This window comes from Phascolarctos cinereus, unplaced genomic scaffold, assembly GCF_003287225.1.
Source record: "Phascolarctos cinereus isolate Bilbo 61053 unplaced genomic scaffold, phaCin_HiC Scaffold_4;HRSCAF=312, whole genome shotgun sequence".
Taxonomy (NCBI): Eukaryota; Metazoa; Chordata; class Mammalia; order Diprotodontia; family Phascolarctidae; genus Phascolarctos; species Phascolarctos cinereus.
In genome coordinates this window covers 667,278,005-667,303,662 of record NW_027555847.1, presented here as the reverse complement: position 1 = coordinate 667,303,662, position 25,658 = coordinate 667,278,005, and the positions used below count along the sequence as shown (strand labels likewise).

The following is a 25,658-nucleotide window of genomic DNA, read 5'->3' as shown; positions in this document are numbered from 1 at the left end:
CACTATTTCAGTGTGAAGGAGTTTCTTGTTTCATAGCTTGCTAGTCATGTCTCTTGAGGCAGTAAATGGTTAAAACACTATTGCTGTCTTAGTACATAATTTCTTATGCAGTAGGATTGAAACATCACAATCTTAAGTATGTGAAGTCCTTGAAAACCAGGCACATTGCAGTAGAAATAGAAAGAGAACTAGATCAAGGAGTTAGGAAACCTAAGTTCACATTCTAGTTCTGCTCCTAATCAGCCTCAGGAAAGTTTCTTCCTTTCTCTTGGCTTTTATTTTCTCTATAAAATGAGTGCATCCTGGATTATAGGACTAATAGATTTAGAATTGGAAAGTATTGTAAAGGTTATATATTTTCAGCTCCTTCATTTTATAGTCAAGGAAATTAATCTCTTAGGTCCCTTCCAGTTCAGTCCTCCTTTGATTCCATAATATCCCAGCACTTTCAGAACAAGGTCCCTTCTCAAGACAAAGCAGCAAATTATAGTGGAAAAACATCCTGGGAGAGGAGAACTTGGTTCTAGCTCAGCTCTGTCGTTGATAGCCCTTATCTTTTCTGGGCCCCAGTTCCTCCTTCATGAAATAAGAGTGTTGTATTAGGAGATCTCCTTATACTAAAAATCTATATGATTCAAATTAAAGGCTAAAAAAAGATGCCTAACTTTAAGTACCATGAGTAACTTATAATTGATTGATTATCTAAAGAAAAAAATATAAAATATAGGGTCGTTTCTTGAGGAGAGAAATAGAGTAATTGGTAGGTTTGGGGTATCCATATCTGAATATCCTAGAACTCAAAACGAGCTAGGAGTTTCTTTGTGGAAGGAGAAGGAGGCTAGGGCTGTCATTTGCATTCTTTTAGATTGGAAGACCAGAATCTGGACAGGGCATGTTGCCATGTTTTCTTTTCTCCAATTTAAGAGTTTTGTATGTAGAGGAATCTGGAGTGCTACAACCAACTTTAACTGCTGGTATCTGTAGTTAATCCATTTATTCAGCCTCTTGAGGTAGAGAACTTGTTGAAGACTAAGAAGTATGCAAGTAGAGCATTTTAGTTCAACAAACATTAAGCACTGGTGCATATTGCTTGGCCTGTTTTTCTCTGCCTCTGCACATTCATGTTAACCTCATCAACTCCAAAAGGTTCATTTCTCTTCTCCATGCAAGTAATTTCCAGATCTATATATCTACCCTGTATTGTCTCTAGAGTTCCAGTTCCATATTTCCAAATGTTTTTTGAATATTTCCAACTGGACATTCCATAGACATTTCTAAGTTAGCATGTAAAAAAAAAGAACTCATCATCTTTCTCCCCAAACCCCCACTTCTCTTTCTAACTTCCCTGTTTCTGTTGACCAACACCCAGGTTCACAACCTCAGAATCATCCTTAGTTCTTCTCTTTCTATCTACAAACAAGCCTTAGTGATTCTACCTCCGTAGCATTTCTTCCACTTCTCTTTATTCTCTTTATTCACGTAGTCAATACCCTGGTTCTGGCCATTAGGCACTACCTGTTCCTTAATTGAGGTTTCTGCCTCCAAGTTTCTCTTATCTCCTCCACAAAACTGCGAGAGTGATATTCCTAAAGCACAGGTCTGACGATTTCACACCCCTTTCTCAAAAACCTTCACTGGCTCACTGTATTGCCTGTAGAGTAAAATTCAGATTCCTCTATTTCTCTTTTAAAGTTATTCACAATCTGGCTCCAACCTATACTTCCTGATTTACTGCACATTTTTTCCCTTTCTGCACTTTAAGGTGCAGCCAAATTGGCCTTCTTTCTGTACCTTACATATGGTATTCCCTCCTTACCTTACCTTTATCCCTAAGGTGCTAAGTAAATGCATTCATTCAGAAAAAAGCAGAGCTGCCTTGTGCTCTACTGCAGGGGTCCACAAATGGTGGGTTGGTCTTGAAAGCCATTCCCTCTACCCTCAAGCTTGTGTTACAGTTTCCATCCCTGGCAGAGTTGCCATTTAATGTTTCTGTCAGAAAAGAATTAGAATATGAATACATATTATATAGTTCTTTAAGGTTCACAGAACACTATTCCTCTTCCATCAGTGGCGACCACAGGCACAGACAGGGTTAAAGCTGGATGCAAAAGGATACTGGAACTAGAAACACATCTCTGAATGTTTCTACCTCCCTTCAAGGCCTTTAAAAAATTATTTCCAGCTGCAACCCAGAATGCTTCTATAGCAACTAAGTGCTTATTTTTTTCCCCCAACAGCTTCCTTGAACTTGATGTACTGAATGGTAATCATTACCACATCAGCACAATATTCATGAATCCCCTTGGCTTTCTTGCCATTTGCCAAAGGGACCTTATCCTGAACTAAAGGATCTGAAGTACTAGCTGTGCTCAACTGTTTCATTGATTGACAAGAAGTGTGAATTTAGCCCTAGGGAGCTCTACTCTATTTCCTTCCTAACTGAACTGTTTTATGAAGACTGTGTGTGTGTTTTTCAGTTGCATTCTAAAGAGGTGCTAGTTCTGTGGTGAAGTCTGACTAGGACTGATGAGTGGGAGTTAGAGGCAGATTTCAGCACAATGTAAGGAACAGTTTAGAGCTGGAAGGGAGATTTTCTAGTCTAGCAATTCACAAACTTTTTGGTCTTAGGATCCCTTTACACTCTTAAAAATTATCGTAGACCTCAAAGAGTGTTTGTTTATGTGGATTTTATATCTATATATATTTGCCATATTTGAAATTAAAATGTCTTAGTATAAAAAATTTTGACTTTGAGGACCCCTTAAAACACTGGGCCACACTTTGAGAACTGCTGATCTAGCCCAACCCCATCATTTTACAGATGAAGAAAATGAAACCTTGCTAGGTTAAGGTCACACAGCTAGTAAGTAGTAGAGCTAGCGTTTTGAAACTAGGCTTTTTGACTTTAGATCTCCATATTCTTTTAACCCAATTAAAGCTCTTCTATAATGAAATGGGCTTCTTCCCTCAGTCAACAAACATTTTTTAAGCATCTTCTGTGTGCCAGGCACTGGGGTACAAAGATAGAAGTTAGATAGTCCCTGACTCTCAAGGAGGTTAACATTCTGTCAAGGGAGGAATGAGACATGATTTTTTTTTTTTGTGGGAAGACACTAGTAACTGAGGGGATCAGGAAGGGCTTCGTGTAAAAAGGTAGGTGACTAAGCTCATCCTTGAAGGAAATTAGGGATTCTAAGAGTCAGAGATGAGGAGAGAGAGCATACAAAGCATGGAGTCAGGCAATACACTGACACTTAGAACAAGAAGTAGTATGATGTGTATGAGGAGCAGTGAGAAGACTGGTGTGCCTAGACTTTATTGTGGGTGAAGTGCCTTGTGTGTGATAAGAATCACTTATCTGTTCAGCTAAAGGCTAAATGACTACTCCTCTAAGTGATGGCTCTATCATTGATTGAATAAAATCTAAACTACTTAGTCTGTCATTTAGGATCCTCAACACTTTCACAACTGCTTGCCTTTCAGACTTTTCTCTCATTACTTCCTCGCCTTTCTACTTACTGTGCTTCAGTTAAAGCAAACTACTTGTGTTCTTGGTACATATCTGGATTATTACTATTTCTGTGCCTTTGGTCACACTATTTCTTTATGCCTAGCCTGTTCTCTCCCTTTCTTTCTTCCTGCACTTTGATTTTAAAAAATCTTACCTAGGTTACTTCAAGACTCAGATCTGCAGTTCTACCTCCAGAAGCCTTCTCTAACATCTCACTCAGAAAATTTTTTTCCTTCCTCTGAACTTGAAGAAGTACTTTGTAATTTTCTCATAGTCTCCTTGTTTTACATTATAATAATTGGCTGGTACAGTCTATTTGCATAAGTATTGTGAAACAACCACTACTACCACCCTTCTGTCCCCTAGATTGTAAGTTCCATGAAGGCAGAGACTGTGTTTTAATTATTTTTGCATTGTACCTCCCTCCTCCCAGGAAGCAGCTATTATTGTAGTGGAAAAGACTAATCCCAGCTGTTACAGTTACTTGAACCCAGGTTCCATAATGTCATATAATTTTTTCCACTATACCATGCTGCCTTAACAAAGACAAAACAAACAAAAAATCCTAGTGGATTATAGCTTGATTTGAGAGGTGTTTGTGAAGTCTTTGTTGATTGTACCAGCCTACAAGCTTGCTTTCTTGGTAGATCCTCAGTTTTTACTTATCTGTGAAGTGAGGTGGTAAGACTTGAACTACAACCTTCACAGCTATCTAGTCTAACCTGTTTATTTTAAGATGTGGAAATAGCCTTAGAAAGCTTAAGTGATTTGGTCCTATTTACACAGGTAATATGTAGCAGGACTGAGATGTATACCCTCCAGATCCCATGACACCAAATCCAGCATTTTTTTCCACTGCATCATTGCTGCCTTAAAAAAAAAATAGTAAAATGATTTCTATGGAATCTCGAAAACAGTACCCACTCCTCTCTCTTAACCTCTCTAGCATGTATCTGGCAATTAATTAATGCTGTACTTGTTTCTGACTGTTGAGTTGAATTGTTTCTGCTATTTAGTTTTTTGGTTTTGTTTTTGTTGTTTTGTTTTGTTTTGTTTTGTTTGTGTTGCTGTTATTCAGTTTATTTTGTTGCCAAAATCCAGAGCTGTGTAGACTTTGAGTTGGGCCGGGAGGAGAGCATGTTCCAAAGCCAAGTAACTGTTGGCAATTTTTTTTTTTACCTAACCCATAGAGTAATATGATCTTTGGTTAAGAAAAGGGTGGTAATGTCTAACTTAAGAATTTACTAGGAGAAAAAAAATCTCTTCAGATTGTGAAAACTGAGGAATGAGGTTCACTTACTTGAAAGAGCTTATCTTTCATTTTAATTCAGCAAGTATTTAAGTGCCATACTCCTCCCTTTACTGATACAGATATACATTCTTTCCATATCTTCTCTGTGGTCATGCTGTTCTGTCATCTGCAGCCGTATGGCATCACCAGAAGAATATTGGTGCTAAAGAGATGAACGTATGCTCTAGTAAGTAGCGTGTTATGATTGTGCAATTTTCCAAATGCAGTCTAGCCTATTCACCTCTTACTCAGTTCTAAACTCAGTTCATTTTCCATTTGCTATGTCCAAGGAAGAATTATACATACAGGTTTTAAGGTTTTAGGATAGAGTTTCTATCCTCATTGAATTCACAATTTAGTCGGGGGTGGGTGGAAAGAGGAGAAGTATAAGCAACCAAAGAATTTTGGGGGTCTGAGGTCTGAATTGTTCCTTTAGCTTGATATTCCAAAACATCTATTTTCTGGTTTCATCAGTGGCTCCCTGTTGCCTTTATGATAAAATGAACTCCTCTGCTTGGCACTTCAAGCCCTTCGCAGTCTGACTACAACCTATCTTTCTAGAGTCATTTCATCTGTGTTATAGGCAAACTGGATTACTTGCTGTTCTCTCACATGACATTCTGTCTCCTGCCTCCATGCCTTTGCACAGACTGTTCCACATGTCTGGAATTCTCTTCTTCCTCTCTCCTCCTCTTAGAATCCCTAACTGTATTCAAGACTTAGCTCAAATGCCACCTCCTACAAGCCTTTCCTGCTGCCCCTAATTATGCTTCCTTTCCTTCAAACTATTTTTTATTTGCTTATCTTTCTACTGTATCATTGGTTTTTCTTCAGTAGAATGTAAGTTCCTTGAGGGCAAGACTGTTTTCATCTTTGTCTTTGTTTCCTCAGAGTCTAGCTGGTACTAGGGACTTAACAAATGTTTAGTGAATTGAATCTCATGTTTTTCCTCACAGTATATTTCAGCCAGATTGAACTGTTAAGTCTTCCTATGCTTTTGTGTCTTTGTATCTTTGCTCCATTTGCCTGCAGCAGAGGTGGGGAACCTTCGGCCTTAAGGCCACACTTAAGGCCATACATAGCCTTCTAGGTCCTTGGGTGTGGCCTTTTGACTGAGTCCAGGTTTTACAGAACAAATCCTTTTATTAAGAGAATTTGTTTTGTGAAGTTTGGATTCAGTCAAAGGGCTCCTTGAGGACTTAGAGGGCCACATGTGGCCTCAAGGCTGCAGGTTCCCCACCCTGGTCTAGAATGCCCTTCCTCCTTGATTTGCCTGTTTAAAATCTACCTGCCCTTTAAAGCTCTGTTCAGATGCCAGCACAATGCAATGCCAGATCCAAGCCCATCTCTAATTAACTTTCCATGTGTTATATTTCCTTACCAAATTGTGAGCTTCATGAGAGTGGGAACCATGTCTTTTAATCTTTATACCTTTTCTTATGAATATAAATGAAAAAGTATTTACATGTTGTATACTAGGGATACAAAAAGAAAAGGCAAGACAATTTCTGCTCTAAAGGAGCTCACATATGAATAGGGGAGACCACACAAAGGAATTTGGTGGCAGGGCAGATGGAAAGGCACAGAAGTCCTAAGGGTGCAGCCATTGGTGCTGGGATGTGTGTGTGTGTGGGGGCGGGGTGAAATGGCAAAACCCAGTGTTTGCTTTTTTTTAGGTTATATAAGTAGGTCTGTTGACAGTGCCAGGGAACTGTAGGGTATAGAGATAGGGGAGATCATAAGGCCTAGAAGACCTTAGGGAGCAGTGGTAAGGCCTGGTGGTTTTCCATGTTACTTCTTACAGTTACCATGTGTAATAAATGTTTATTTGAATTGACTTTAAATATCCATTTGGGGAATAGGATACTTAGAGAAAGTAGTATGTAGTATTAGTATTAGCCTTAGAGCAGAGGATCATCTTGCCTGAGACAAAAGCATTCATTCAGTTTCTAATGATACTTTTAAATAAGTTAGTTAGCAATTAAGTGCCTACTACATGACAAGCACTGGGGATACAAAGAAAGGAAAAAAAAATAGCCCCCATACTCAGACACCTCAGTCTAATGGGAGAGGCAACATGCAGACAACCATGTACAAACAAGATATAGCTAGAATGAAATGAGAGTAGTCTTAGAGCAAAGGCACTAAGATTGAGACCTGAGAAAGGCTTCTTGTAGAATATGGGTAGGTTCCCAGTACAAAGAAAACAAATGGAATTTCATAGCCAGATTTTATGTGAACGTAGGCCTAGTGATTTGCAAACATCTCTTTTCTAGCCAGTGGTCCTGTTTTACATGTAGAGAGAAGAAATTTTTAAAGAGGAAAACATTTTGTACTACTGGGCCATGCTAAGTACACTGGCCCTGGGTAAATAACACTGGTCCTGGTTATATGGATAGACACTTATCTCTGTAAACCAGCCTGTAAAATTCATAAAGGCAAGGAGTCAAGAATGAGCATAGCATATGGTGAACCAGCCTGACTGAAGCAAAATATTTTATGTTAGATAATAGTGGAAGATAAGGTTGGAAGGATAGATATGCACTATTCTCTGGAAGGTACTGAAAAGTAGACCAAGGAATTTGGACGTGATCCAGTGAGGCAGTGTGGTACAGTGGAAAGAATTCTCTATTGAGAATCAGGAGATCTGAGTTCAGGTCTCAGTTCTGCCACAAACTAATTGTGTTACCTTGGGCAAGTCATTTAACCATTCTGGGCCTTGTAAAATGAAAAGATTGAACTAAATGACCTCTAAAGGACTAAAATTTCTCTTCCTGCTCTATGAATAAATGAACTAGAAGACTACATAAAATTTACTGAGTGTTTTCTTCACAAGATCCTTGAGGAGGATTATTATCCTGGTTGTATAGGAAAGAAAACTGAGGCCCAGTGAAGTGATTTGCCCAAGGTTACATAGCTGATAAGAGGCAGAGACAGAACTGCAATCCTGATCTCCTGATTTTAAAGTCCAACATTTTCTGCCACATTAAGGCAATAACTCGGTGGAGTGTATTTGTACACATTCTGTACTGTAGTGTTCCATCAGTGCACCTTTAATGGGAGGTCTGGAACGTAAACTACAGAGCCCCTCCCTAACCTTTTCTGTTAAGTCCTAAATTCTAACAGTGTTCTTTAATTTAGAACTCCAAGTAAGTACCTTAGAGGTGTACTATAGAGATGTCCAATTCATCCTCTGGCTTACAAGGAGGGTTATTAAACTGGAAGGGTCCTTAGAGGTAATACAACACAACTTCCTTCTTTTATAGATGAAATTTTTAAGGCCTTGGGAGTTTAAGTGACTTATCTAAAGTCATACAGTTTTTCAGGTATCATGATAGTGAATATAGAAGTCAAGTTACCTGAGTCTCAAGCTAGGATTCTTTCACTTAAACAAAACTGTCTCCACATAGGAAAGCATGGAGAGTACCATGTCTGGCACCTTTAAATATAGTATCTTTTTTGATAAACTCAAGTGTTTATCTTACTTTGTTGTAATAGTACACCTTTGTTGTTGCATAGGGAGGTGTCAGGAGATCCAGTGTACAGAAGAAGGGACCAAGGCCCAGAGGGACTGCAAGATGTCCAGCAATGGGTTTTGAAGCTCTTTATATATATTAGTTGTTTCACTTGATCCTCACTGTTATAATGTCAGTAGTGCCAGTATATCTCCATTTTATGGATGAGAAAACTGAGGTTTTGAGTCACCCAAGGTCATAATAGATTAAGTGGCAAAGATGGTACTTGAGTTCCAGTTTTTCTGACTTTAAATCCAGAGTTTTTCCACCCCAGTGCTTGTTCCCTTGTTTGTCATGATATAGTACTCCCATAATTGCCAGCCATTAGGGAGATGAAAGTGCATTAGTGTTTTTTGTGGATTATTGTCCTTCCTTTGTTTAGTTACATTGCTATCTTAACTACTGTCACAGTCCTTTCAAGATCATAGTTGTAATAAAATTAAAGGCCAGGCATGTAGGTGAGAGGTGTCCCAGAAGAGCTAATTTTATCATCTTTGGCCTTATCCTTGATTGCCACCTGTAGTTTTAGGGTTATCACAACAAAAGAATTCTCTTTCCTTAGGTCAAACTTCACATATAAGAAAGTGCAGACAAGTGTTTTTCATGTGCATAAAACAAATGGTTCAGTGAAGTGGGTCCAAAATGCAAAGTTCTCTTTGCCTCTTGGCAGCACAAGAATCATATTTGGCACATAAAGAAACCAAAGCTGAGAAAGGAGACTTGGCTTGCCCAAAGACACATTGATAGTAAGGAACCTGAGTTTGAACTCAAGTCCTTAGACTCCAAATTTATTGTTCTTTCTACTATGTTATGTGATAATAGGTCCTATACTGTTTAGCACTCTGTGAGCTATAGAGTGCCGTCCTCACATCCTTTTTAGTGAAAGAGAGTGATTATTATTTCCATTTTATAGATGAAGAGTCTGAGGTGTAGTGACTTACCTATTCTTGTCCAAACAGCCAAATGACACGACAGCTGGCTCTCAAAGCCAGGTTTTATGACTCCAAGCCCAGTAACCTTTCTATTACATTCCTTAGGCAAGTGTTAATGGAAATATCATTATACTGGAAATATTAGTATAATAAAAAAAGATTGTCTAAGCCGTGGCTGATGTCCCACATAATTAGTTTAAGCATATTTTCTATGACCCAGTTTGGGTACTACAAAAGTATTTCTAGTCTCTTAGCGTTTGCTATAATGACATTTAACTAATAGCCTAAACCTTGCCTTCCTTTGCCCCCTAACTTGAGCTGTTGTGCCTCAGTCTTCAAGCATAAGTCATCTGTCCCAAATCACAGCTGTTCTATCTCAGTTCTCCTCTATCCTAAATCCCACCTCTGCCCCACTCCCAACCCAGAGAGAGCCATTCTGACTTTGTCTTCCTCCTTTAAACTATTCTACCTTTAAAGGCAAATATTCTTGCCTTTATCCTACTTCCCCTTAAACCCTTATCCTCCTGTCAGAGTAGTTAGGAAAAAATAGCAGTTTATAAGCATCCAAGAGAGTGCCTAAGTGAATTAGGAGGAGGAATACTGTTAGCAAATGTAATAATTTTTGAAGTAAGTTTATCTCCATTGCTTTCTCCTAGATCAGGGATGGGGAACCTGTGCCCTCAAGGCCACATGTGGCCCTCTAGGACCTCAAGTGAAGTCCTTTGATTGAATCCAAACTTCCCAGAACAAATCCTCTTAATAGAAGGATTTGTTCTGCAAAACTTGGACCCAATCAAAAGGCTGCACACAAGGACCTAGAAGACCATGTGTGGCCTTGAGGCCGGAAGTTCCCCACCCCTGTACCTAGATCTACTGAAATGCTAAAAAGAGGAGTAGTAGCCTTATATTTATTTTAGGGAGAAGGTTGATGAAACAAATGGGGCTCACAGAAGCTCTCTGGAGGATTTGTAGAAGGAAAATATCTGAGAGCCATGGTTTTCTTAAAGCTTTTACTCTTGCAGTCTGATAATATGAAAAATAGCATGAGTATGCAGGTGTGGGTTAAAAGAGAAAAAAAAATGAATGTTTCAAGAAACCTGAAAACACCCTCAGCCAATCTAAATTGGGGAATAGCTCAAATTTTATTTATTGGTGGAAACCAATGGTCAGATTTCCAAGACTGTGTGTGTGTGTGTGTGTGTGTGTGTGTGTGTGTGTGTGTGTGTGTGTGTATACACAGATCTAATTCATTGAATATTAATTGAGTGACAAATGATGGGATTGTACTAGATAATGTGTGCTAGGCACCATTCTTGGTATTGTTTGATTAAGAAGGGCAATAAAGTGGTAAATAGGACCTCTATTCCTTGTCCAGATTTTGGAGCTTATAGTCTAGTAGGGAAGATGGGAAATGAGCATGAGGAATCATAAAGTATGAGGTCATGGGATTTAAAGCCAGAAGAGACTTCAGAGATAATCTCGTCCATTCTCCTTTATTTTTCAGTTTAGGAAACTGATACCTAGTTCAAAGGAAGATGAGATTCTTTCTAAACAGGGATATTAAGGAAAGCTTCTTAATGAAGTGACTTGCTTCTATGTTGAGCTTTGAAGAATTGGCTAGGAATTTGTTTGAAGAAGTGGGGGAAAAAAAGTCAGAGGAGAAGAACAAAAGCATATATAGGTGGAAAACCATAGGACATAGTCATGATGCAACTTTGTTTGAATATATCCCACCTTGCTCCTCTTCTTCAAGCATAAATATTGAGGCTCCTCCTCAGCTTGGCTTTTAAAGCCCTTCACAATCAGGCTCCCGTCTACCTTTCCAGACTTATTCCATATTTTCCCCAGAAAGCATTTTGTGTTCTACCTACTTGCTATCCCCAAACTTAGCACTTCATCTCTGCTGTTTTCATGAATTTGCACAGGCTGTCCTTTGTGCCTAGAATCTGTGGGAAGTTATTCTTGCTCCCCTTCATTGTTAGTGCTTGCTTCCTCTTAAAATTATCAGTTTACATGTTGTAGTTCTCTCATAGAGTGTATGTCTTCAAGGGCAAAGACTTTTATCATTTTGTCCTTGTATCCCCAGCATGTACAAAGCAAGTGCTTAATAAATGTTTGTCAGATTGTTGGATAAAGGTAGGGATGATATCTTTTTTGTACTAGATAGAACACCTAGCACAAATATGGATACTTAAATGACAAGTGGTAATTAGGATTAAAAACTAAAATAGTCACCCAGGTCTTACTATAATGAAGGAAGCTCAACCAAAATAGTATAACTAAACAGCTGTTGTTGAATCCTTGACAACAGCAGCCTCATAAAAAATAGCTCATTAATATAATATTGCTTTTGGATTTATGAAATATAAACTCCTGTTTGGCTTTTAAAACCTTTCATAAACTGTTCCCAGTCCTATCTTTGCAACCTTCTTATAAGTTATTCCCTTTCCCACACTCTGTGGTCTAGCCAAACTGTCTTTCTCCTTGTTCCTTACACATGGCACTCCATCTCCCATCTTTATGTCTTTGCACTGGCTATATCTCCTATACCAGGAATGCACTCGCTTTTCACCTCTGCCTTAGAGAATACTTCAAGATTCAGGTCAAGCACCAACTTCTACATGAAACCTTTTCTTGATTTCCCCCAAATGCTTAATACCCTTTCCATCTACCTTGTATTTGTTCTGTGTGTGTTATCTCTCCCAGTAGAGTATAAGCTCCTTGAGGGCAGGGATTGTTTCATTTATTTTGTCTTTATATCCCTAGTACTTAGCACAGTGCCTGGCACATAGTAGGCCTTTAATAAATGCTGTTGATTGATTTGCACAGCATTTACTTCCTGACAACCTGTAATGTAGTCTGCTCTTCCTTCTGCTACACTAGGCTACAGGATAGGGATGACACTGACCTTTGAATCAATCAAAAAGCATATTTATTATCTGAATATGTTATAGGAAGATTCTCTGTCCTCAGCCTCCTGAGTGGAAGTTGGCGAAGTTAACATAGTATTGCTTGATATTTTTCTCTTTCCTTCCTTGTTGCTGCAGACTGACTTTAACAATTGGACCTCATGAATCAAAGGCCCTGAGTCTGAAGGCTGCCACAGCTCCCACCTATTCACCATGGACCAAGATTATGAAAGGCGTCTCCTTCGACAGATCAACATCCAGAATGAAAACACAATGCCTTGTGTAAGTTGTCCATCGATCTTTCCATGCCTTCTCTAGCTTAGTTGGCCCACTGCCAGCCCATCACATTCTTTTGCCAATTTTGTACCCCAGGCTGATTTTACCAAATGTCTGTACACCAACCTGGTCCTGGCCTGAAGAAACTAAAAACCTAAACCAAAGAAACATGAAAACTGCAAAGTAAATCCAGGAGAACTAATTAATGTGGATAACATAAAGGGAAAATAAGCAATGAAAATGTTTCCTACAAGCAAACAAATGGATGAGAAAGGGATATGGGAATGCTGATTTCCACAGTACAGCCATGTGAAACTTCCATGAGTTACTGAGGAAGGTCTCAGGATAGCTGCCAAAAGTAAAGAAATGGCAGAAAACCAGTCATCCACTTACTGTTGTGAACATATGGCTTTAAACACTATCAGTCATGTTTGGTACTGTGGGAGTGGGAGTGAGGTATATGCAAGCAATATAAGATGTCACCTTTCCAAGATTGCCCAGAATCCTAGAGTTAGAAGAGACCCCACAGGTCAAATGGCTGAGCAGATTTTCTATACTTGCCTCTACCTGCATAAATCCTATGAATAGAATCCCTGACAAACAGTCACTTCAGTCACTTGTTCTTACCTTAAAGACCTTTAGTGAGGGAAACCTACTACCCACTGAGACAGCCCATTCCATTTTTTGGATAGCCAATGAATAGGAAGTTTTTCCTCACATTAAGCTATTAAAAGCTGTATCTTTAACTCCTAACCTGTCTGAAGTTCTATGTGCAATTCTGGGAGCCTCATTTTAGAAAGGACATTAACGAGCTGGAGCATGTCTAGAGGAAGATGCCTAGAATGATGAAAGAACTAGAGAATAGGCCATCTAAGCACTAATTGAACAAACTAAGGATGCTTAGCCTAAAGAAGAAAAGACTTGGGGAATTGAGTGGGGGAGAGGAGGGGATCACAATAGCTGTCTTCAAGTGTTTGAAGAGTTGTGATGTGGAAAATTAGACTTGTTCTCTTTAACCTAAGAGGCTACAGTCTAATTGCTAAAAGGCACATTTTGGCTTGATAAAATGATAGCTATACTGAAGAGTGGGCTACCTAAATAGATTCTCTATCACTGGAATTCTGTAAGCAAAGACTGAATGACCATCAGACTGTTGTAGAAAGGATTCATTTTCTTTTCTTCTTTTTTTTCTTTTTTGGTGAGGCAATTGGGGTTAAGTGACTTGCCCAGGATCACATAGCTAGTAAGTTTCAAGTGTCTGAGGTCATATTTGAACTCAGGTCCTCCTGACTCCAAGGCCGGAACTCTATCCGCTGTGCCACCTAGCTGCCCCTAGAGAGGATTCATTTTCAAGTATGGTTGGACTAGATGATTTCTGAGATCTCTTCTAACTCTAAGATTTTGTGAATTTGAGGCTTTTGCGTGACCTTTTGGCAAGTAATTTCTTCTCTCTTGTCTTCAGATTCAACCTTTGGAAAATGAAGGAGTTGTTAGATTAAATAATCTTTCCAGGTCTCTTGCAACTCTAATATTCTACAATCCTCTCTCTAGCTAGAGGTGAGACAGTGACAGCTTGTGTGATATGGTATTGGGAATGGAGAATAAAGGAGTGATACAAGAGATGTCTTAGAAAATCATCCTTAAGCACTACTCTATTCCAAAAATCTGGGAAAGTAGAAAATCATGTCTTATCTACATTTTGTACTTAGCTAGCATGGAGCTCTATAAATATTGGGTGCTTTATAAATGTTTTTAAATTGAAGTGAAGATGACGTTTTGTAATTTTTTTTGTTCAAGGAAACTTTCAGATGGCCAACTACATTTTTGGAGAGCCCTTTTAAATTTTGATTACTAACTTACTCCTTTGACTTTGTTTCTTTAGTGGTCTTATGTTTTCAGACCCCATAAATCCTTATCTGTTTTCCCTAAGTCTTTTTTCCTGCCTCTATTCTGGCTTTTGGTTGCCCCCATTTTCATTTTCACAGCAGCATATTGTGACTTAAAAGAATTTTAGAGGCTGCTTGTCTTTGCTTTGACTCAAATTAATTAGATCTGTTCCAGGCTCACAGACAACATTAGTTTTTCATAGTTGCATTATATCTTATAGCATCCTGGAAGATGATTGAAAGTGATTGTCTTCCAAGAGCTTTTTAGATCATCGTTGTTTTCTTTGCATTGTGGTAGCTCACAGAACCATAGATTCTCCATTAGAGTAGATGTCTCAGAATTCCTCTAGTCCAGCTCCTCCATGAAACAAATCCCTTCTGTAGTATCCCTGTCATGTGATTCGGCTTCTTCTGAGAAATTTACTCTTTTCCAAGATACTTCTTTTTCTATATATGTTCCACTTTCTAACCTCTAAACTCCCTTGATTCTACTTATGCTAAACATGAAGAAACTGAGGCTGACGTCCTAGTCACATGGAGAATAAGTGACAGAGCCAGTATATGAAGCCAGCTTTCTTGACTTTCAAACCAAATGCACCTTCCATTAAACTAAGCTCCCTAAAGGCACCAATGTAATATGCTAATTTTTCTGAGGGTTTTGTCAGGGTTTTCAAAAATTGTACCCCAGTGTGTAAAGTTTGAGAAACTAAAGATAGCCTTAACTTTTTTTTTAAATTTTATTAATTTATTTTGATTTATTAACAATCACTTCCATATGCTTTTGAGTTGAAAATTTTTCTCCCCCATTCCTTCCCCCTCACCCGCCCCAAGACAGCACACAATCTGATATAGGCTTTACATTTACATTCCTATTAAACATATTTTCACATTAGTGAAGTTGTAAGTAAAAACTAAAACCAATAGGAGGAACCATCAGAAAGATGAAACAAAATTCAACAGAAGGTAAAAATAAGTGATAGCAATTCAACTTCCATAGTTCTTTCTTTGGGTGTGGACAGCACTTTCCATCCCAAGGCCTCTGGAGGTGTGTTAGATCCTTGTAATGCTGAGAAGGGTTCAGTTTAACAATCTTAGTTATCGCATAATGTGGCTGTTATTGTGTACAAAGTCCTCTTGGTTCTGCTCACTTCTCTTAGCATCAGACCATGTAAGTCTTTGCCGGTTTTTCTGAAGTCAGCCTGTTCATCATTTCTTATAGCACAATAGTATTCCATTACATTCATATACCACAGCTTGCTCAGCCATTCTCCAATTGATGGGCATCCTCTCAATTTCCAGTTCTTTGCCACCACAAAAAGAGCTGCTATGAATATTTTTGTACGTGTGGGTCCTTTTCCCATTTGTTTGATCTCTTTGGGATATAGCCCTAGAAGTGCTATTGCTGGATCAAAGGGTATGCACATTTTTGTAGCCCTTTGGGCATGGTTCCAAATTGTTCTTCAAAATGGTTGGAAGATAGCCCTACCTTTTGCTGGGGCAAATAAGGAATAGAGAAAAGAAATGCCACCAGAAATTGTTTTCTTATGAATGAAAGATGCTTAAGTGCAGGGGCTTTGGAAGTATGTAACTCTTGGGGAAGGAGGTTGTGTTTGTGTTTATCATTTCTTTAACCTGGATAGTGAGCTTTGTAGGGCATTTGCTTTTATCCCTGATAGGACCTCACCCTGAGCTTTGACCATTTTGTTAACTATAGAAACATTGGTTCTCAACATAGAGAAAGGGAATTAAAATTTCTTATGATTTCAAAAACTTCACTCACAGTTTTAGTTCTCAAGCCAAAGGTTTGTGTACAATATGTCTAGTTCTTCAGCCAGACATTCACAGACTGTGTCCAGACTTTCTTGTGGTGACTTTGGCTTTGCACTAGGGCAAGAATAGATCCCAGATCAAGCATAGACCTAACACTGTGCAGGATCAGAAACAGGTGCCACCTAGCAGCTCTGTTACTTGTACCCCTGATCTGAGGCACAGATCAGCATGGAGATTTGTGCCTTGAGGTGACAGATCAAGGAAGGAACTTTTATGGACCTGAAGCTTTGTACTGAACAAGGAGCAGAAACAGAAACAAGCAGCAACTGTGTGGCTCTGTTCCTGGAACTGGGTCTTGAATTCATCACCCAGCCCAGTCTGAAGTCTACGACTTAATAACCAAGAAGGACTTCAGAGCAAGGACTCCTACAATTCTTTTGCTCCAAACTTAGACCTTTTTTAGAACCAGACTTCCAGCTTGCTGATGGTGCCTAAGGCTAGCAACAATCTATTGGAACTCAAACTGAAGTTTACACAGTGTTTTTGCCCATACCCAAAATGGGATCAGGAGTTTGCAAAGCTCAAACTAGAAGAGTAGTGATAACATTTTGCCCTAGATCAGATATCTTTGAGATCATTAAAAGCTTGCAGGCCCCCCAGCCTGAGTCACCCTTGAAATCTTTGGAGAACACAGCATTCAATCTGTAGAGAAGGCAGCAGAACCCAAGAGAATACAAACCAGAACCAAGCAAGGCTCAGACATTCTTTCCAGAAGTGCAGAGTTTGGTCCTAATGCAAATTTTCAATTTAAGAAGTAAGGCTAGAAGAATGAGTAAACAATTGAAAAAAGATTCCCACCATAAAGAGCAGAATTTCTGGAAGAAATTAGACAAGAGGGGTTTTTTTAAGGTCTTTTTAAATGATTTTATAAAAGAAACGAAAGCATTTAAAGGAAAGATTTGGAAAATGAGAGCCCATGCCAAAATGGCAGAATAAGAAGAGAGAAAGGGGAGAAACAAGCATTTATTAAGCACCTACCATGTGTACCAGTTACCGTACTAAGCACTTTATAAAAATATCTCATCTGATCCCCAAAATAACCTTATGAGGTAGATGTTATTATTATCCCTATTTTGCAGTTGAGGGAGCTGAGGCAAGCAAAGGATAAGTGACTTTCCTGGGGTCACACAGCTGGTGTCCCAGGACAGATTTGAACTTAGGTCTTCCAGATTCCAGGCCCAGCAACTCTATTCACTGCATCAAATGAAAAAGATAACTGATTTCGTCTCATACCTTGCAAATAGGCAAAGATGACAAAAGATATGAATAGTCACACTGGTGTATTGTTAGTAAGCTGTGAAGGCCACCATGCCTGCTCTAATAAGAACACCAGACCAATTATTAATTGGGAATTCGAAGGACAAACTGCAATGGGTCATCTGTCCAGTCCAAGATAACAATTTCAACCTATAAGCAATTGACCAGGGTAGAAACTGTGAAGCAGCTGGGCCAGGATCACAAGCTTAGTGCCCAGAGCTGCTAGCTAAAAGAGTAGTGCAGAGTTGTCAAGAACTGATCACAGGCTTAGTTCCAGGCTTAGGTCAGTAACATGGGGTCTTTCAAAGGTCTAGGAGTATGGACTTGGCACCCAGAACTTTGAACTAGGCCAGCAACGTGGGGACACCCTGAACTGATCACAGACTTAGTTCTAGTCCCAGGCCAGCAGTCCTCCCTGAGGGTGTGGAGCAAGGAATCAGTGTCCAGAGCTCTCAGTATGGGACACAGTGATCTCCCAAAGGGTCTGAGGTTATAGGCTTAGCCCCCAGAGCTCTCAGCTAGGCCAGCAACACTTAGGTTGCCCAGAGAGATTGCTGGAAGAATGACTAAACAAAAAGAGTGTTATATCAGAGATGCCTAAGGCACAAACCAACAGGAGAACAACTTCAAAATACTTCCAAATAAAGCCTCAAAGAGCAACATAGCTTGCCCACAAGATAAATTGGAATTCTTTGAAGAAATGATGCAAGAATTTTTCAAAATTTAAAATACTGTGAAATGAATGATAGAGGAAAGAATAGGAAAAGACACGAGAGATTTAAAAAGGAGGAGAGATTTAAAAAGAGAAAATAGGGGCAGCTAGGTGGTACAGTGGATAGAGCTTCAGCCTTGAGGTCAGGAGGACCTGAGTTCAAATGTGGCCTAAGACACTTGATACGTACTAGCTGTGTGACCCTGGGCAAGTCACTTAACCCCTATTGCCTCACCAAAAAGTAAAAAGAGAAAATTTACTGCTTAGCACAAGAGGTACAAAACCAGAGTCCCTGCAAATGAGAGTGAACCAAACAAAAGACAATTAGTCCACGAGACAAATATTAAAACGAAGTCAAAAGATTGAAAAAAATAGAAAAAAAAAGTCAGCTCATATAAAACAAAAATTGACTTGGAAAACAGATTAAGGAGAGAGACTTTAAGTCTCATCATACTATCTGAAAGCCATGACCAAAAAAAAGCACCTAGCTATCATATTTTAAGAAATCATGGAAGAAAACTGCCCAGGTCTCTTAGTGTTGGGCACTTCTAAAAGAAACCCCAAAATGAAAACTCCCAGGAGTCTCCTTGCCAAAAATTCAGAGCTTACAGGTCAAACAAAGTTATTAACAAGCAGCCAAGAAGAAAAGAATATAAGTGCTGAGGATCCACAGTCGGATTCACACAAGATTTAGCAGCCATCACTATAGAAAAATGGAAAGTATAGGATAAGATATTCTAGAACTCAACAGCCAAGAATAACTTATCCAGCAAAACAAAGTATATTCTCAGGGTGGGGGTAGAGGTTGGAGGAATAAAGCCTTAATGAAATAGAGAACTTCAAGTATTCCTAATGTTGAAAAGAAACTTTGAAATACAGACACCAGGAGTAAAGAGAAACACTAAAGGAGTTGTATAGGGAGCATTGTTTTTATTGTTTTGGTGTTCCAAAGAAGTCACTTTCTCTTACTGGGATTCTTTTGTCCCAGCACTGACATGCTATGAGTCTGTACTATGAAAAAGCATTTCTTTGTGGTTTTAGGTAAAGTGTTTATTTTTGTTCCACACGGCATCTTCCACACAAGCTTTCTTATCTATTAAAAGTAACCAGAAAAAAACTGCTTTTCTCTCAACAGCCTAAGGTAGTGCCCCAGACTTCCTTTGGGATTTCAAAAGTTGCTTCCTTTGCAAAAACAGACAATGCAGTTAAATGGGCATTGCTTAGGTTAAATTAAATAGGCAACTACAGCAGCTACGTACTCTTAGACCACCTGGTTAAAAGCTAGTCATGTAGTCGTGGTCTGAGACAATTTAGGCAGGAATAATGTCTACATTTGGTGAATTTGGGTACAGTGACTAGAAAGATACCAGTACCTCTCAGTTGTCACTAGAAGTCATAATGAAAGAGGTGGGTTTTTTTGGTTTGGTTTGTTTTGATACAGTTAGCTCCATGGATCAAGTATCCAAAATTATGATTCTTACCTCTCAGAAGGAGTTTACAGATTGTTTGTTTAGTCCTCAACAAAAATTTTTTTAATAACTGTACAAAGTACTTGTGAGATTGGGTCTTAACCCTATATATCCTATATATACTCAAGTAGAGGAGAGAATAAATATAAACAGATAACTGTATAGCACAAGGCACTATATCATAGGTACCAAGTGTATGTTACAGATAGTAAGTCTATAGCAGAACAAAGTGGAGAGAAAACACTTCCATTTGAGATGATCAAAGAAGACTTCATACATGAGGTAGCAACTGAACGTGGCTGTGAAAGTTGGGGAAGTGTAGGTCCTTAATGAATTTTTGTTGAATTAACTTGAATCAGAGGACTAGGGTTCAAATCCTGGCTCTGTTATTCGTTACCTCTGTGACCTTGAGTAACCTGGCTTCTCTATGCTTCGGTTTCTTCACCTATGAAGTGAGAGAGTTGGAATAGGTAACTTTTTAAAAAAAATTTTGCTAGGCAGTGGGGTTAAGTGACTTGCATCAAATGTCTGAGGTCAAATTTGAACTTGGGTCCTCCTGACTCCAGGGCCCTGGAATAGAAAACTTCTGAGGCCTTTTATAACCTAGCCCTCTGATCCTGGGGAGGACAACGTTCCGGGCAGTAGGGAATAGTATGAGCAAAGGCACAAAAGCAAGGGGATCTCTGAATATGGTGCTTTAGGAAGCAGCCCAGAGTTACTCATTTAGATGTCTTCTACTTCCTAGTCATGTGACTCTGACCTCACAACCTGCTTACCTTCTGAGCTTCAGTTGTTTCATCTGTTAATGGGGATGATAATGCTTACACAGCCTACTTCCCAGGGTGATTGTGAGGAAAACTCTTTGTAAATTAGAAATAGTAACTTTTTAATAGTAATTATTCTACACGCTGACTCAGATTTTATAATTCCAGGTTTCTGAGATGAGACGAACTTTGACACCTTCCAATTCTCCCATGTCTTCTCCCAGCAAACATGGAGACCGCTTTATACCTTCTAGAGCTGGAGCCAACTGGAGCATTAATTTCCACAGAATAAATGTGAGTGGTACAAGAGCTTTGGGAAAATCATAAGTGGAAGATGACAGTATTATTGATTACTGCATGCCTGGGGTCGGTAATAAGCAACAGTTGCTATGTTGTAATATAGACTATATAGCCTAGAATAGGACAGGGGCTAGACTGGCAGAAAAAAAAAATTCAGGGACTGAACTGGTGAGTGTTTTATAGCTGTTGTTATCACTTGTTGCTGTTTTCAGCAGTGGATGCCTTTGGATAATCACACCAGCCACTAGGGGTGTTATCCAATAAATTAGCTGAAATGATAGCCAGAAACCCCAATGCATAAATAGCTTAAATGGAGAAAGGAAGATAAATTCTTACCGTTATCTTTTCTTCTCTTCCTCAGGAAAATGAGAAATCACCTAGTCAGAATCGGAAAGCAAAAGATGCCACTTCAGATAATGGCAAAGGTTGGAATCTTAATCCTCACCTTGACTCTTTGTTCCCTATCATGTGCCAGGAAGCACCCATAGCAGATATGCCATCAGTGAGAATATCTTGAAGCTTTGAGCTTTGCTATTCACCCTGGGAGGGGAGCTTTCTTTCCTCTTTACTTTTTTGCCATAGCACTTACATTATTCTGTGTCTGTACAGATGGCCTAGCCTACTCTGCCTTGTTAAAGAATGAGCTGCTAGGAGCTGGGATTGAGAAAGTCCAGGATCCTCAAACAGAGGACCGAAGGCTGCAGCCCTCCACACCAGAGAAAAAGAGCCTCTTCACAGTGAGTTCAGGCAGCTGCAGTGACTACATCTGCTGTCTTGCCCCGTGGCTTTACCATGTGTTTTAGGAGGGAAAAATTTAGAGTTAGAAATTGTAGAATGTCTGAATGAATGACCATTTATTAAGTACCCACTGCATGCCAGGCACTGTGCTAGGTGCTGGCGGTATACATGTATACAATTGTACAATAGGTTTTGTCCCATAGGAGACTGTATTTTAATAGAGGAAGATAAAAACCATGTGGGTAAGTAGTGATCAGGTTTGATCTCAGCAGTCTCAGAGATTTTGAATCGAACCAAGGTATAGTAGAATGACATGCTCTTTCCTGTAGAAATAATAATAATTTATTTGATTATTGTTCCCAGAACAAGAACTGGAGGGGAAGGGGGGAGAGGGGAAGAGCATGCAGATTTCCATGGCACATGTTAAGATGTCTCTGCTAGATAGGCTCTGGCTTCCTGGTGGGTGGCTAAATAGGATGTGAAGCCCACACTGAGAGAGCTTAAATAGAGTGGCTTAGATGAGCTTGTACTCACTCACATACCAGTCCAGACAGCTTAGTTTGTCTGCAGTCTCCACAAGCTCAATGGAGCTGTTGGTAAGCCACATTTTACCTTATATATGGAAGCCCTAGGACAGAGGGTTAATGGGTAGAGTGTCACCTTGTTCAGTTCAGTTCAAAATAGTCCCTGCCCACAAGGGGCTTGCATTCTATAAGAATGATACCATATACATACAGAAAGGAAATAACAAGGTACTCTGAGGAGAAGAGCTGGGGCGGGGGGAGTAGAGAAAGGAGGGGAGAGCGCAAATCAACAGCTATGGGAGATCAGGGAAAACTTTGCAAACGTGGCACTTATGTTCATGAGGCCTGGAAGGAAGAAAAGGACTCTGAGAAGCAATGTATTCTAGGCAGATAACTTCTGCAAATGTAGAGATGGGAAATGGAATGTCAGGTTTGAAGAGTAGCTACAAGTCCAGTTTCAGATGTCGAATGTGAGATACGGCTGAAAAAGCACATTGGAACCAGATTGTAGGGAGTTGGGGGTTAAAGCCTAGGTGAAGAGATTGGGGGTTTCCTAAGAGGCTAGTTAATGGGGAATCAGTGAAGATTCTTGAGCCTGAGAAGGACACAGTAAGCCTTATTCCCCGTGTCTCTGCCCCATTCAACTCTTCCATAGCTAGAAAGTGACGGTGATGGTCTTGAGTGTATGTAGCAACTGTGTCTCATAAAGAGACATCACCATCTTCTCTGGTCTCCATGGGAATGAAGCAGACTTAAGCAAATAAAAAGGCATCACTTCCAACTCTTCTTCAGTGCATATAGGCATGTTTTTCTTGCATCAGAGTTACTTGCAGTCACAAAATATAACATGGCAGAGCTGGAAGGAGGAACCTTTGAAATCATCCAATTCAGTTACTTAGTTTTACATGTGGAATCACTGAGGCCCAGACAGGGGAAGTGACTTGCAAATGGTCACATGATAGGTTGGTGGCATAGCCAGGACTAGCATTCAAGTCTTTAACTGTCAATCCAATGCCCTTTTTACTCTTATGGTAAGAGGCTTGATACTCCACAGTGATGTCACACCTCTCTGGAATTTTCTTCTTTCTCTGCCCTTCTGACAGACCTGAAGGTGATGACTTGGTGCTGGTCGGTGTCCTCCTTTGCAAAATTAGTGGGTTAGTTAGAATATGGGGGGAGAGCTTGTAAAGATCTCCTTTATTAGGTAGTTCTAAGGGTCTGTTATGGCATTGCCATCATCTAATGTATGTTACAGGATGTGTATAGGAACCCTTTTTCTGATTTCAAGATGTTTACATTCAATTACAGTACATTGACAGTAATTGAAAACAATTGGGGTGTTTGTCAGCTGTAGCATAGTTTCTATGAAATGGACTTAAAGTTTCTTTTTGCTTTGTTTCTCTTTTGTAGTTTTGTTTGTTGATAATCTTCCAGATCTGTAAGACTTGGTAGTTTTTGGATGTATATTTTCCTTCTCTAATTTCAAATTTCCTTCTTCAGTACTCCCTGAGCACCAAGCGTTCAAGTCCTGATGATGGCAATGAAGTCTCTCCATATTCTTTGTCCCCAGTCAGCAACAAAAGGTACAGTCCGATTCTGCACCCAAAGAATAAGGTTATCAGTCACCCCATAGGCATTCCCCGAGTGAGGCCTGGGTTCTAGGCAGAGGGGCCAAATTCCACGGACTGGTTTGCTGATGACAGTACATAACAAAGAGCCTCAGGTGTTAGGCTGAAATGTTTAGACTTGAACAGTAGGCAAAAGAGAGCTATTAGAGGGTCCTCAGCAGCGATAGGAAACTATGAATCTCTGTTTCATACTGCTTTAAAGTATATAATAAATTCCACACATTTCCTGTTATACCTCCTAAAAGAACACTTTGTTGTAGTAAGTCATTTTGTGGGGTCTGGGATATTTTTGTTTTGTTTGTTTTAATCAGCAAAAAGCAAGCAGTAGCATATATATACTCTACAAGTCAGTCTGCTGTGTGACTGTAAAGGTATGGTCCATTGTAGAAAATCATTTGCAGAAGCCTGCCTGTTCCTTCAACATGTTTTCTTCAATGATACATGAATAGGTTTTATAGAAATGAGATAGAGATGGCACATTAGATGCTAATGTCCATCCTCTTTATTGCCCTTTTTGGGGAGGCCAGTTCATGATTCGTTCTCCTTTAAGATATCTTGAAGATTATCTCCTTAATACTTGTCACCTAGATCAGGGTTTTGTTCTGTTCTGATGTTAGGAACTAGCTGTTGTTTTGTCTTTGTTTTCTCAAGTGTAATTCTATCACCTCATATATTTAATCAAATGTTAGAGTCAAAATGTGATGCTTCCACTGTCACTGATAGTGATCACAGAGCACTGTAGTTACAGCTGACCAATCTGTTCCGTTTTGCATCTTATTCTTCACATCTTGGTTTAAATTAATAAATGCTTTTGAGGTGATCTGACTTAGTTGGGTCTCATCTCAAGCTTTCTGTTGGTTTGATTTTTCTTCCCCTGCCTTTCCCTGTTTTTGAAATAATACTATTCACAATTGTCTTAATAGTCTTCTAATGAATTTATATTCTAAATTGGTCTTGGCTTCTCTGTCTTTATGGTGGGCATTGAGGATCAGATATTTCTTATCTGTAACTCGTAGTTTCTTTGTTGTAATGACTTCTTTCTATTGATTAAACTGCTTTAAAAATAGTGGTAATTAGAATTAGTGTATTTACCTTTATCAATTTTTCAGTGTCAGCAATTTATTTGAATAGGTCATATTGAAGCTTTTGTGATGAGAAAGTATTTAAATGCTCACTTAGCAGACTGCCAAGCACTGGGTCTATAAATAGAAAAGCAAGATAGTCCCTTCCCTCAAGGAGCTCACGTTCAAATTGTGGGTGATGACACACGAAAACCATGCTGACTGGGCCCACTACAAATTTATGTTAAACTTACCTGGGCCCTCACTGCCATGTGGCAATCGTTTTACACCTCTGTAATTAACTCCACAGCAACTTTTCCAAATCTTTTCATTTCTCCTCAAAATTCCCATGGATGGTTCTCCCTTTCCTCCCTCTCTCAGCTGAGAACTTTGCCTCATATTTCACTGAAAAATTTAAAGCCATTTGCAGAGAGCTCCTTCTCCCCTCCTCATTTCACATAACTCAGATGCCTTCTGCCCCATCTCTTCCTTCACTTCTGTCTCACACAGTGAGGTGGTCTTTCTTGCCAAGGCAGACCACTTTACATGCACAAGTGATCCCATTCCAGCCTGTCTTCTCCAACAGATTGCCCCCTATATCATTTCCAGTCTCACTTGTCTTCAGTCTCTCCCTGTCTGCTAGCTGCTTCTCTGCTGCCTAAAACATACCTATGTCTCCCCCATCTGCAAAAAACAAGCAAACAAATCCTCCCTTGATCTGTGTGTCCCTGCTAGCTGTCATCCTGTATCTCTCCTCCCTTTGGTGGCTAACCTCTGAGAATTCTGGTTACCCTAAGTGCCTCTACTTTCTTTTCTCTCTCTTCTTAACTTTGCAGTCTGGCTTCAGACCTCATCATTCAACTGAAAGTGCAATCTCTGAAGTTACTAATCATCTCTTAATTGCTAAATCTAGTGTCCTTGACCACTTTTTGACCTCTGCAGCCTTTGACACTGTTGATCATCCTCTTTGATACTCTAGACTTTTGTTCTGCTGTTCTCTCCTAGTTCTCCTCCTACCTACCTGAACACTCCTTCTCAGTCTCCTTTACTGGATC

General features: G+C 39.5%; 1 protein-coding gene across 8 annotated transcripts in view; it reads left to right on the top strand.

The window, feature by feature from the left end:
* Positions 1-25,658, top strand: part of FZR1 (fizzy and cell division cycle 20 related 1) — a 108,500-nt gene that overhangs the window by 54,741 nt on the left and 28,101 nt on the right. For 4 of the 8 annotated variants that reach the window (XM_020969387.2, XM_078154018.1, XM_078154019.1 and 1 more), the window contains 6 exons: positions 4,936-4,989; positions 12,297-12,440; positions 20,521-20,646; positions 21,014-21,077; positions 21,262-21,389; positions 23,415-23,497. In XM_020969387.2, the coding sequence (XP_020825046.1) occupies positions 12,372-12,440; positions 20,521-20,646; positions 21,014-21,077; positions 21,262-21,389; positions 23,415-23,497 (470 nt within the window). In that variant the 5' untranslated portion in view covers positions 4,936-4,989; positions 12,297-12,371. The remainder of the gene's footprint in view (positions 1-4,935; positions 4,990-12,296; positions 12,441-20,520; positions 20,647-21,013; positions 21,078-21,261; positions 21,390-23,414; positions 23,498-25,658) is intronic. The other 4 variants (XM_020969388.2, XM_020969389.2, XM_078154020.1 and 1 more) reach the window with 1 other exon arrangement.